Source organism: Scyliorhinus canicula, chromosome 13, assembly GCF_902713615.1.
Source record: "Scyliorhinus canicula chromosome 13, sScyCan1.1, whole genome shotgun sequence".
Classification (NCBI taxonomy): domain Eukaryota; kingdom Metazoa; phylum Chordata; class Chondrichthyes; order Carcharhiniformes; family Scyliorhinidae; genus Scyliorhinus; species Scyliorhinus canicula.
In genome coordinates this window covers 53,999,479-54,012,545 of record NC_052158.1, presented here as the reverse complement: position 1 = coordinate 54,012,545, position 13,067 = coordinate 53,999,479, and the positions used below count along the sequence as shown (strand labels likewise).

Below are 13,067 nucleotides of genomic sequence, written 5' to 3'. Positions count from 1 at the left end.
TATTCAGCTTGTTCAGTAAATTGAAGCATGAAGCTAAACTTGGAATTCCTCTGAAATTAATCAGTAAAACAATGCATCCCAACATGTATGCAAAACTCAAATACATGGAAGTAAACACTTTAGATGATCCATATCTCAGTCATAACAGGCATTGAGATTGCATGGGAACAAACAATATGTATTTAATAAACTAAATGTACTCTATTTGCACAATTCCTTTGGGCTTTGGTGCATTTGAACTTTGTTGGCACAGTCTCGGCTGGTGTAGTATGCTATTCGACAAGGCAAAACATTTTATCCAGTTTCTTCCTGTACAAAAATACTTGTTTCGCAACTTGTGTAGCACAAGTGGATATCATAGAACAGCACAGAACAGGTCCTTCGGCCCTCGATGTTGTGCCGAGCATTGTCCAAGATCAAGTTATCCCACTCCCTGTCGTTCTGGTGTGTTCCATGTGCCTATCCAATAACCTCTTGAAAGTTCCTAAAGTGCCCGACTCCACTATCAAAGCATGCAGTCCATTCCACACCCTAACCACCCTAAAGAACCTACCTCGGACATCCCTCCTATATCTCCCACCCTGAATCTTATAGTTATGCCCCCTTGGGGGCAGCACGGTGGCCTAGTGGTTAGCACAGCTGCCTCACGGCGCTGAGGTCCCAGGTTCGATCCCGGGTCTGGGTCACTGTCCGTGTGGAGTTTGCATGTTCTCCCCATGTCTGCGTGGGTTTCGCCCCCACAACCCAAAAATGTGCAGATAGGTGGATTGGCCACTCTAAATTGCCCCTTAATTGGAAAAAATAATTGAGTAATCTAAATTTTTTTTTTTTAAATAGTTATGCCCCCTTGTAACAGCTACATCCACCCGAGGAAATAGTCTCTGAATGGCCACTCTATCTATCCACCTCATCATCTTATAAACCTCTATTCAGTCGCCTCTCGTCCTCCTCCGCTCCAAAGAGAAAAGCCCTAGCTCCCTCAACCTTTACTCATAAGACCTAGCCTGCAAACCAGACAGCATCCTGGTAAATCTCCTTTGCACCCTTTCCAATGCTTCCACATCCTTCCTATAATGAGGTGACCAGAACTGCACACAATACTCCAAATGTGGTCTCACCAGGGTCATGTATAGTTGCAGCATAACCCCGCGGCTCTTAAACTCAAGCCCCCTGTTAATAAAGGCTAAGACAATGCCTTCTTCACGGCTCTATGCACTTGAGTGGCAAACTTCAGAGATCTATGGACGTGAACCCCAAGATATCTCTGTTCCTCCACATTCCTCAAAACCCTGCCGTTGACCCTGTAATCCGCATTCAAATTTTTTCTACCAAAATGAATCACCTCGCACTTATTAGGGTTAAACTCCATCTGCCATTTTTCAGCCCAGCTCTGCATCCTATGAATGTCTCTTTGCTGCCTACAACAGCCCTCCACCTCATCCACTACTCCACCAATCTTGGTGTCATCAGCAAATTTGCTGACCCACCCGTCAGCCCCCTCCTCCAAGTCATTGATAAAAATCACAATTAGCAGAGGGCCTAGCACTGATCTCTGTGGTACATCGTTGGTAACTGGTCTCCAGTCTGAAAATTTTCCATCCACCACCAACCTCTGTCTTCTATGTGATAGCCAGTTACTTATCCAATTGGCCAAATTTCCCTCTATTCCACACCTCCTTACTTTCTTCATGAACTGACCATGGGGAACCTTATCAAACGCCTTACTAAAATCCATGTATACGACAACAACTGCTCTACCCTCATCTTAGCTACCTCCTCTCATTGGTGAACACTGAAGAAAAGTATTCATTCAACGCCTCCTATTTCTTCTGACTCCATGCACAAGTTCCCACGACTGTCGTTGACCGACTGTACCCTCACCCTGGTCATTCGTTTATTTCTCACAAAAGCAAAAAGCCTTGGGATTTTCCTTGATCTGACCCACCATGGACTTCTCATGCCCCTCTGAGCTCTCCTAAGCCCAATTTTTTAGCTCATTCCTTGCTACCTTGTAACCCTCAAACGACCCAACTGTTTTCTCACCATTACATACTCTTCCTTTTTCCTCTTGACAAGACATTCAACCTCTTTTGTGAACCATGGTTCTCTCACACGGCCATTTCCTCCCTGCCTGACAGGGACATGCCTATCAAGGATACGCATCATAATTACCCCTCCCCCAATTATAAACCTTGCCCTGCCGTATGGATCTATCCCTCTCCATTGCAATGGTGAAAGACACCGAATTGTGGTCACTATCTCCAAAGTGCTCTCCCACAAACAAATCTAACACTTGGCCCGGTTCATTACCCAGTATCAAATCCAATGTTCCCCCCCCTCTTGTCGGCCTATCCACATATTGTGTCAGGAAACCCTCCTGCACACACTGTACAAAAACTGGCCCATCCGAACTGTTCGACATATCGAGGTTCCAATCAATATTTGGAAATTTAATTCACCCATGACAACTACCCTGAGACCGCCACACCTATCCATAATCTGTTTTGCAATTTCTTCCTCCGCATCTCTATTACTATTTGGGGGCCCATGGAAAACTCCTAACAATGTGACTGTTTCTTTCCTATTTCTAACTTCAGCCCATATTACCTCAGTAGACAGATCCCCTTCGAACTGTCTTTCTGCCGCCGTTAAACTATCCTTGATTAACAATGCTGCTCCTCCACCTCTTTTACCACCTTCCCAACTCTTACTGAAAGGTCTGTACCCTGAACTTCCAACAACTATTCCTGTCCCTGTTCTAACCATGTCTCCGTAATGGCTACAACGTTGTAGTCCCAAGTACCAATCCATGCTCCAAGTTCACCTACCTTATTCCGGATGCTCCTTGCATTGAAGTAGACACACTTCAACTCACCTTTCTGTCTGCCGGTACACTCCTGCGACCTTGATACCCTCCTCAGTACCTCATTACTCTCAACACTGGCTTCTGGACTACAGCTCGTTTTCCCAGCACCCTGACAAATTAATTTAAACGCCCCTGTGGCTTCACAGCGCCAGGGTCCCAGGTTCGATTCCCCGCTGGATCACTGCCTCTGCGGAGTCCGTGTGTGCGTGGGTTTCCTCCGGGTGCTCCGGTTTCCTCCCACAGTCCAAAGATGTGCAAGTTAGGTGGATTGGTCATGATAAATTGCTCTTAGTGTCCAAAAAGGTTAGGAGGGGTTATTGGGTTACGGGGACAGGGTTGAAGTGAGGGCTTAACATGGGCCGAATAGCCGCCTCCTGCACTGTATGTTCTATCTTCCATTTATATTTTTAGATGAAAGTAACACTCAAAAGTTATTTAAAATGTTAAACATGTTCTGATACTGTATAAAAGAATGAACATGTAGGCTGTATCCGAGGTGACAACTAGTTTTAAAGTGAAATACCTTTAAGGATATTTCTAGCTGAATATATCTCCGTAAATAGAAGAAGGAGCAAAACTTGCAGTCCCGTTCTCTCCCCCACCCCCACTCCCCGGATATCTGCACCCCACAACATAAAAAGTAAATCAATGATTAATACCTACTTGCAAGTTCAGCTTTTCTATTTTTTTACTGTCAGAAATTGTCTGAAAGATCTCAAATGATTTTCTTGCTGCATTGTCACATAGAGTGTAGAGGTGTAGTTGATTTCCACACAGACACAGGCTGCAACAGGTTTGGAGGCAGCAATGGCAATACATGCGGCTCTGCTAGAGGTTCACGTTGTGCCCAGTGCCAAATTAGAGCCAGACTCCTCCATGCTTCCACACAGTGGCAGCAGGCTGCATGGCAGACCAGTTAATGCACCTACTATTTTGGCGTGCATAACTATCAGCAGTCTCCAGCATGAACATATAGTGCAGCAGGAGGCCATTCAGCCCAGAGTCTGCACCGACCCACTTAAGCCCTCACTTCCACCCTATCCCCATAACCCAATAACCCCTCCTAACCTTTTTGGACACGAAGGGCAATTTAGCATGGCCAATCCACCTAATCTGCATTTCTTGGGGCTGAGAGTGGAAACCGGAGCACCCGGAGGAAACCCACGCAGGCACATGGAGAACGTGCAGACTCCGCACAGACAGTGACCCAGCAGGGAATCAAACCTGTCCCATTGCTGTCCTCATCTGAGTCCTTCACAGCAATAGGTCTGCCACTTTGCCTTCTCGTAAACTGACAAATAAAGCCATGCTTTACCCCTGTCTTAGTTGTGGGACACTCATTTTTTTACTGTTTCATGGAATGTAGACATCACTGGCAAAGCCAGCATTTGTTACCCATCCTAGTTGCCCTTGAATTAAGTGGCTTACCAGGCCAGTTAAGAGTCACTCACATTGCTGTGCATCTGGAGTCACATGTCAGTCAGACCGGGTAAGGATGGTTGATTTCCTTCCTTGAAGGACATAGTGAACCAGGTGGGTTTTTACAACAGTCCATTACTGAGACTAGCTGAGATTACTTAGTAAAGCCTTTGATCTTCAGTAAAGCCTTTGACAAGGTACCTCATGGTAGACTGGTACAAAAGGTGAAGCACATGGGTTCAGAAGAGAGCTGGCAAGTTGGATACAGAACATGCTTGGATACAGAACATCTATATCCTGCTGTATTGTCTGACAATCTTCATCACTATCCACAACTCCAGCAATCTTAGTGTGACCCGCAAACTTGCTAAGAGGACGAGCATAAGGCAGGCGGTCATCATTGTCACGAGATGCAGTACGTCCCATTGCAGCCAGCAGCTTAATGCAGAGCAAACGCAGGCTTGTAGGTATTATGTCTCACTTTTCTTCTCTGCTTCCTTCTATTTCCTTCCTACCCTCCCGAGAGAGAGGGAAGAATGCAAGTGGTTGGCAGAATTATGGGGTGTGTGAGGTTGAGGTAGTAGATATGGATGTGAGATGTGAATTCTCCACAATAAATCTTCTGTCCGCTTTGCAGTTTCCAAGAATTTCTATTTAAGCAATCTTTCTGTGTCGCTTCATCTCGAGAAGTAACCTGCCTTTAAGCCCGGCAGGCAACCCATACCAAGTGATCGGCCAGATCGACAATACTGTTGGGGCTTCCTTTGTGCAGAGCTTGCCCAGGGGAATTATGGGGCAGAGAGCAGGACTGGAGACTTTTTTATTAATCAATGGGTTTTGGGTGTCGCTGGTTAGGCCTTGAGGGCATTTATTGCCCTTAAGAAGGTGGTGGTGAGCTGGCTTCTTGAAGTGCTGCAGTCCCTGTGGTGTAGGAACTGTGCTGTTAGGGAGGGAGTTCCAGGATTTTGACCCAGCGACAGCGAAGGGACGGCGATATATTTTCAAGTCACCATTCGCGACTCCTCAGAAAATGAAGCACTTCATGTCCAAATTATGCAATCATCTACAAACATCCCCACTTCTGACGTTATGATAGAAGGGAGGTCATTGATGTAGCAGCTGAAGATAGTTGAGCTGGGACACCTGAGGAATCTCTGCAGTGATGTCCTGGAACTGAGATGATTGACCTCCAACCACCACAACCATCTTCCTCTGCGCCAGGTATGACAATGCTGTTGGGGGCTCCTGCTGTTAGCAGAGCTTTCCCAGGAGCATTATGGGGCAGGGAGCAGGACTGGAGATGTACCAGATAGTGAGTGGCACAATCATTCAAATGAGGAGGGTATGGGGTTTTGTGTTTTCTGACCACCCCTTGAGCTAAAAGGGCCAATTGTGACCCAATGCCCTAGGGGCACATAAATTTCTAGCCTTCAATCTAGATGAGAGAAATTGGCAAGAAGGTGTAATGCAGTGCACTTTACATGTCCTTCAATTCCAGTTGGTGAACTATAACACTGAGCACTGCTGACAGGTGTCCTGTGTGTACACGCCATAAGAGCTGGTGATGCTGAAATTTTGCTTGTCGCACTGAGCAAATTTGTAAATCAGGTCAAAGACCACGATACAGAATTATGTAATAAAATGAATGTTGGCTTCAGTTGGTTAAGAGAGTCTATGAAAGGCTTTCATAATTGGGTTGCATTAAGATTTACTGACATAGTTCCTCATTCATCAACCATTTAAAACTATTATTTGAATATAGTTTGCTAATGTTATGTTTCAAACTGTCAGGATTGAATCAATTTTCATGTGAACAGGAAGTGTGAAGTTAAGCCTTTGACGGCTTTTATGTACAAGACAAAGCTTTGGATTAGGGCCCAAAGATAAAATAACAGGATGTTTATTTTATTTCTGATATCTAGCATTCCTTAATAATACAATCCCATTTCTGTTTGTAGCAATCTTCACTTTCAGTAGCAATGCCAATGCTTTGCACTCAGTCCATATATATATATATATATATATATATTGTGAGACAAAGTTCCTAACTGGGACAAAAGTTACTGTGTAATAATAATAATAATCGCTTATTAAGGCTTCAATAAATTACTGTGAAAAGCCCCTAGCCGCCACATTCCTGCGCCTGTTCGGGGAGGCTAATACGGGAATTGAACTTGTTCTGCAATGCACAAGTTGTTGCCACACAATATGGGAAAGACCGGCATGACCCACCTGATTTTTAAAAATATTACATTTAATTACAATTATTTTTTTCCAATTAAGGGGCAATTTAGAGTGGCCAATCCACCTCACCTGCACATCTTTGGGATGTGGGGGCGAAACCCACGCAAACACGGGGGGAATGTGCAAACTCCACACGGACAGTGACCCAGAGCCCGGATCGAACCTGGGGCCTCGGTGCCGTGAGGCTACAGTGCTAACCGTGCTGCCTCCCTATCATTGATGTGAGACTCACTGTTCTGTAATTCCCTGGTTTATCTTTACCACCATTCTTGAAAAGTGGAACCACATTAACCGTCCTCCAGTCCTCTGGTACCTCCCCTGTGGCTCGAGAAGAATTGAAAATTTGAGTCATAGCCCCTGCAATTTCCTCCATTGCCTCCCACAACAGCCTGTGGTGCACCTCATCTATACCTGGAGATTTGTCCCGTTTTCAGCCCACCAAACCCTCTAGTACCACCTCCCCTGTGCCAAACTGTTGAAGAACCTCGCAGTCCCTCTGCCTGAATTCTATACCAATATCCTCCTCCAAAGTGAAGACAGATGTGAAATACTCATTTAACACCTGACCAATGTCATCTGGCTCGATTCACAGATTACCCCTTGGTGCCTAATGGGTCCTACTGTTTCCCTGATTATCCTTTTCCCTTGATATACTTGGGGAATATCTTGGGGGAATATCTTGGGATTTCTCTAATCTTACCCACCAATGCTTTTTCATGCCCCCTCTTTGCTCTTCGAATTACGTTTTTGAGATCCCCCTGCACTTTCTATATTCCACAAGGATCTCTGTGGATTTGCCCCTCTGTACCTGTTAAAAGCCTCTCGTTTCCTACCTGTCTAGTTCTGAATGTTCCTAGAATCCAGGGTTCTCGACTTGATGCTCCTATATGTCACCTAAAATGAACATGTTGCACCTGTACTCTCCCCAATTCCATTTTGAACGCCCACCACTTCTTCTGTAGATTTACCCTGTCTACCTCGGCCAAATTCTGCCTTATTTTAATAAAATCAGCCTTCCCCCAATTCAAAATGCTTTTTGCAGACCATCTTTTTCCTTTTCAATGACAAATTTAAAACATACAGTAACGTGGTAATTATCACTAAAATACTTCCTACTACTACCTCGAACACCTGTCCAGCTTTGTTCCCCAGAAACTAGCTCATGCACTGCACCATCCCTTGTTGGACCTTTTGACATGTAGATATAAAAGTTCTCTTGAATACATTTCAAGAAATATGCTCCCTCTAAACCCTTTAAAATGCGACTATCCCAATTAATGTTGGGGAAATTGAAATCCCATGATATAATAACTCCATTATTTTTATACACCTCAGTGAATTGTCTATATATCTGCACCCCTAATGCCCACTGATTATTTGCTGGTTTATAATACACTCCAATCAGTGTCGGAGCTCCCTTTTTATTTCTAAGCTTTACCCACAAAGCGTCATTTGAAGACCCTCCCAAGATATCGTCCCTCCTGACTGCAGTAACTTAACTGCCTCATTAATTAATTATGCAATACCACCTCTTTTACACCCTCCCCTGCCCTGCCTGATGATCCTATCCCCAGAATATTGAGGTGCCAGTCCTGCCCCTCCCTCAACCACATTTCTATGATGGTAACATCACACCTCCACGTGTCAAAACATGCTCTTAACTCATCTGTCTTCCCTATGATACTCCTAGCATTAAAGTTGAGGTCATCCAGGCTCTCCTTACTCCTTTGAAACTCAACATGCTGTGTCCCTAGTGCATAAGCACTCAGTGTCCTCCTTCCTCCAGTCCTCTATGTCACCATGCTGAAATTTTTAAATGCCATGAAGAAAACTGTCCTTTATTCTGTATAAAAGTCAACCAATCATCTTGCGTATTCCCTTAATGCCCACCTTCAGCAGGAGTTTGGCTGTCCTAATGCTGCTGTGCAGTTTGCCTGGTGAAAGGCTGTTTATGTTCACTGGGGAGACTGCAGGCAGCCTTGCAGGGTAACCTTTCACAGTTCTGACTCTAGCTTTTGACTGCATGATCGTGGCACGTGCAGCAGCAATCTGACTGGCTGGCTTGGTGAGCAACAGCAATGACATGGGTGGAGTGACAATGGGAGAAGGGTAAATGTTGTCATCCTAAGAGGAGGTGGAAACTTTTGTGCTCTACGGGGCCACTGCTACTTCTCTGGGGCAACAGCACAAACATTCTTAATTGTTTTTGCTGGAGCACAGAATGCTGAACTGTTGTGAGGCTCTGATGGCCCCTTTGAGCACTGATGGCAGCAGTCTGATCCTGCGTGGCACCCAGCTGGACTTGCATGAGGTTTCACTGCAGTGCTATTATATTGTATGGCTTCTGTTTTTGCTGCAATTGAAGATGAGACATTGGCCATCAGGCATGTTTAGATCCGCAGTTATTATGGAGTTAGAACCATTTTCATTCTATAATTTGTTCCAAGCTCTGTACAAAGGCCAGTGGAAAGTTGGTGCTTAATAAAAAGCCAGTTGGTTCTTTACTCCTCCATGCTCCTTGGCAATGACTGCAGGTTTTCTGAAAGGCCTGCCAAGCATTTTAAGTGCATACCCATTTATTTTCCTCTGTACTCGATCCATTGAAGTCCACATCTGTGCCCATTGCATTAGAACTCTTATGTCTCCCCAACGTAATGGCATTTGTGCCAACATTTTCCTCAGGCCTGGCTGCAGCCGACTCGGGTCCAATCTCTCAATATAAATTTTACCTCTATGCCATGTGTGAAGTACACACCATCTTAGTATCTGAGCTGATGGGTGCATAGGTCAGTGTTGGTGATGATGTTTCTTCCTGATCAGTCTGCTCTTTCTCTACCGCCTCTTTTTCCTGCACCACTACCTGTCCACATTCTAGTTATTTAGTATCTGAAACGAGAGAGGCACAAAAATCAGGTCGCAGTGAGGAAAAAGCATGAGGTGCATCCTTAAAACATTTCTCGGAAAAGTCAGTGGGAAGTGAAGAGGAGGATTGGATATCAGTATACTGTCATCTTCAATGGTTTCAGTTCTGTTGCTGCCCGTGCCCCAGACATAGCCACTCCAATGATCGTGAACACTGTCCCCTCCATCTGGAAAGGAAGAAGTATTTCCCACTAGTTTCAAGCAGTATGTCGGTTATAATCAGAGGCAGAGCATGCTTCAGTAGGATATTGGCTCTTTCCCATTGTGTAGGGTGCTACTGATGACATACATGCTGCTTTGAGACTTGTGATTGTGCTCAGTGTCTGAGGTTGTGGTGATGCTATGAATTTGAGGTGTGAATCACTATTGACAGAGAGTGAATGGGATGTGACGAATGGAGGGGAGTTGAAGGCTGTTGGTACAATTGGTAGAATATGCTATTTGAGGATTAATTCACTGACCTTGACCACTTGGGTAAGGACAACATTGTAACATTGATGGAGAATCTCTCTCTTCGTGCCCGCTGCCTGAACCTATGCCTCCAGTGCTGTGTAATTCTACCTCAATTTGCACCAACTGAGTTTTGTTGAAACTGATGAAATTTATAGTAATGGTTATCATGCATTTTTCACAGGCAATATCCCAGCAGGATCTTGTACATATGGCCATTCAGATCGCTTGTGGGATGAGTTACTTGGCCAGGAGAGAAGTTATTCATAAAGACCTAGCTACAAGAAATTGTGTGTAAGTACAAGAAATTGCGCATACAATTTCTAGTTCATTGGCCTCTGTTTTTACACTGCCTGAGTAACTTGAATGGCATATGGTCAAAAATCTTGTTCACCTGTGGGTAGCGTAGTAATTTGGAATGGCAAAATATACCAAAATTGCAATTGCTGCGGAGTGGAAAGTGTGAAAGGGTTTGAATATTTCCCAAATCAGGATGATCACTAATTTCACTTTTACCACCATGTTGATTCAATTCCTGGAGATTTATAAGCATGAATGTGATTATTGTGGACTTTATTTCCATAAAGCAGTGGGGAAATCCTAACTTGATGAGAGGTAGTGGCAGTCTTGCCGGTCAAGATTACCACTGGGCTCGATCCAGACGTCTAGGTTAATTCACTGGGGGCAAGGGTTTGAAGCGCAACAATTCAATTAACAAATCAGGAATTAAAAGCAAGTCTTGGTAATAATGATCATGAAATTACTGTCGATTGTCGTAAAACTGGTTTACTGATATTCCTCAGGTCGGAAATTTGCTACTCTTGAATGGTCTGACCTACATGTGACTCCAGGCGGTATGGTGGCACAGTGGTTAGCAATGCTGCCTCACAGCGCCATGGACCTGGGGTCAATTCTGACCTTGGGTGACTATCGTCACTCAATTGTATCAACCAGCTAAGTAGACTGAAATTTGACTGAGTACTCGCCATTTAATGCACTCCATGTGAGATTCGCTGATAGGCAGTGCTTGAAGGTGCTGGATGCTGCATTGGCTGTGAGCCCTGCCAATATTCCGGCAATAGTAATGAAGATGTGCCGCGCCCCTAGCCAAACTGTTCCAATACAGCTACAACACTGGCATCTACTCGACAATGTGGGCTCCTGTACACAAGAGGCAGGACAAATCCAACCCAGCCAATACCGCACCATCTTTCTACCCATTAGTCCATAGCCAAATGCAGGAAGACCTGGACGATATCCAGTCTTGGGCTGACAAATGGCAAGTAACATTTGTACCACAAATACAGGCAATGGCTATCTCCAAGAAGAAAGAATCCAACCAACTCCCTGTGACATTCAATGGCATTATCCTCATTGAATCACCCGCTCTCAACATCCGAGGAATTACGTCCAGAAATTGAACTGGACTATTCATATAATTACTGTGGCTGCAAGAGCAGTTAGAGGCCCAAAATCCTGCAGTGAGTATCTCAGCACCTGACTCGCCAAAGCCCATCCGCCACCTACAAGTCAGAAGTGTATTGGAATATTCTCCACTTGCCTGGCTGAATGCAATTCTCAACAACACTGCCGAAGCTCGACACCATCCAGGACAAAGCGCCTACTTGATTGGTACCCCTTCCACAAACTTTCACTCCCTCCACCAACGCACAGTAGCAGCTGTGTGTGCGATCTACAAGATCCACGTTCCGGCGCCTGTTCGGGGAGGGTGGTACGGGAATTGAACCATGCTGCTGGCCTGCCTTGGTCTGCTTTCAAAGCCAGCGATTTAGCCATGTGCTAAGCCAGCTGTGTGTGCACTGCAGGAACTCACCAAGCCTTCTTTGACAACACATTCCAAACCCACGGCCACTACCATGTAGAAGAACAAGGGCAGCAGATACCTGGGTGCACCACAGCTGAAGTTCCCCTACAAGTGGTCACCATCCTGACTTGGAAATAATTCACCGTTCCTTCACGTCGTTGGGACAAAATCCTGGACTTCCCTCCATAACACCACTTTGGGTGCAGCGATTCAAGAAGGTCACCACCTTTCCAAGGCCAATTAGGGATCGTAATAAATGCTGGCCCAGGGCAGCACGGTGGCGCAGTGGGTTAGCCCTGTTAGCTCACGGCGCTGAGGTCCCAGGTTCGATCCAAGCTCTGGGTCACTGTCCGTGTGGAGTTTGCACATTCTCCCTGTGTTTGCGTGGGTTTCACCCCCACAGGCCAAAGATGTGCAGTGTAGGTGGATTGGCCAAACTAAATTGCCCCTTAATGGGAAAAATTTAATTGGGCACTCTAAATTAAAATAAATAAATGCTGGCCTGGCCAGTTAAGCCCACATCTCATGAAGGGATGAAAAATAACTTAATGAAAGGCCCAGCAACGCTAAAAGTTATTCTCTTAGCAGTGTGATTTGGAGAATATTGGCAAGTAACCTAATATTTTTTGTAAAAAGTGTTATTTTAATAACTTTTTCTTTCTTAGTTAAAAGCATTATTTCAAAACTAGTTGATTAACACATTGTGACGACAAATTTGGGTGACCAGACATCCCAGTTTTGCTCGGACTGGATTTTCATTAAACATTAGGTATCCTGACATTTTACTTAAAATTGTTCAAATGTCCTGTTAGCTGACTTTAATGTATGGGTGAGTTGGGAGTTTGAAAAATCATGTTGCCGTTCAGGTTGAGCTGATACTGCTTTATAAATGGCCAAAGGTCAGGATTGTGTCTTTTGGGGACAGGAAATGCAGAGTGGTGAGTGTTTGTCAGTACAACCCAGTTGCGTGGAATTCAGGGAAGCAGGGATCAATTTCACTGATGTTTGAGCTTATTGTAGCTCAAGTTCAAGAACGGAGGAAGATGGACGCAATAACCAGTGCGTCAGATGTGGAAACGCTTCCTGTACCATGAAATCAACAAGCATGTATGACACTCTGAACTTTCTGCTGAACAACAGTCACCATGACCTCATACAATTTGCGTCCATGAAAAAAAAATGCTTATTGTCACAAGTAGGCTTCAATGAAGTTACTGTGAAAAGCCCCTAGTCGCCACATTCCGGCGCCTGTTCGGGGAGGGTGGTACGGGAATTGAACCATGCTGCTGGCCTGCCTTGGTCTGCTTTCAAAGCCAGCGATTTAGCCGTGTGCTAAACCAG

General features: G+C 44.9%; 1 protein-coding gene across 1 annotated transcript in view; it reads left to right on the top strand.

The window, feature by feature from the left end:
* Positions 1-13,067, top strand: part of ryk (receptor like tyrosine kinase) — a 319,820-nt gene that overhangs the window by 263,274 nt on the left and 43,479 nt on the right. The window contains exon 13 of the mRNA XM_038815667.1: positions 10,086-10,195. Coding sequence (XP_038671595.1) covers positions 10,086-10,195 — 110 coding nt within the window. The remainder of the gene's footprint in view (positions 1-10,085; positions 10,196-13,067) is intronic.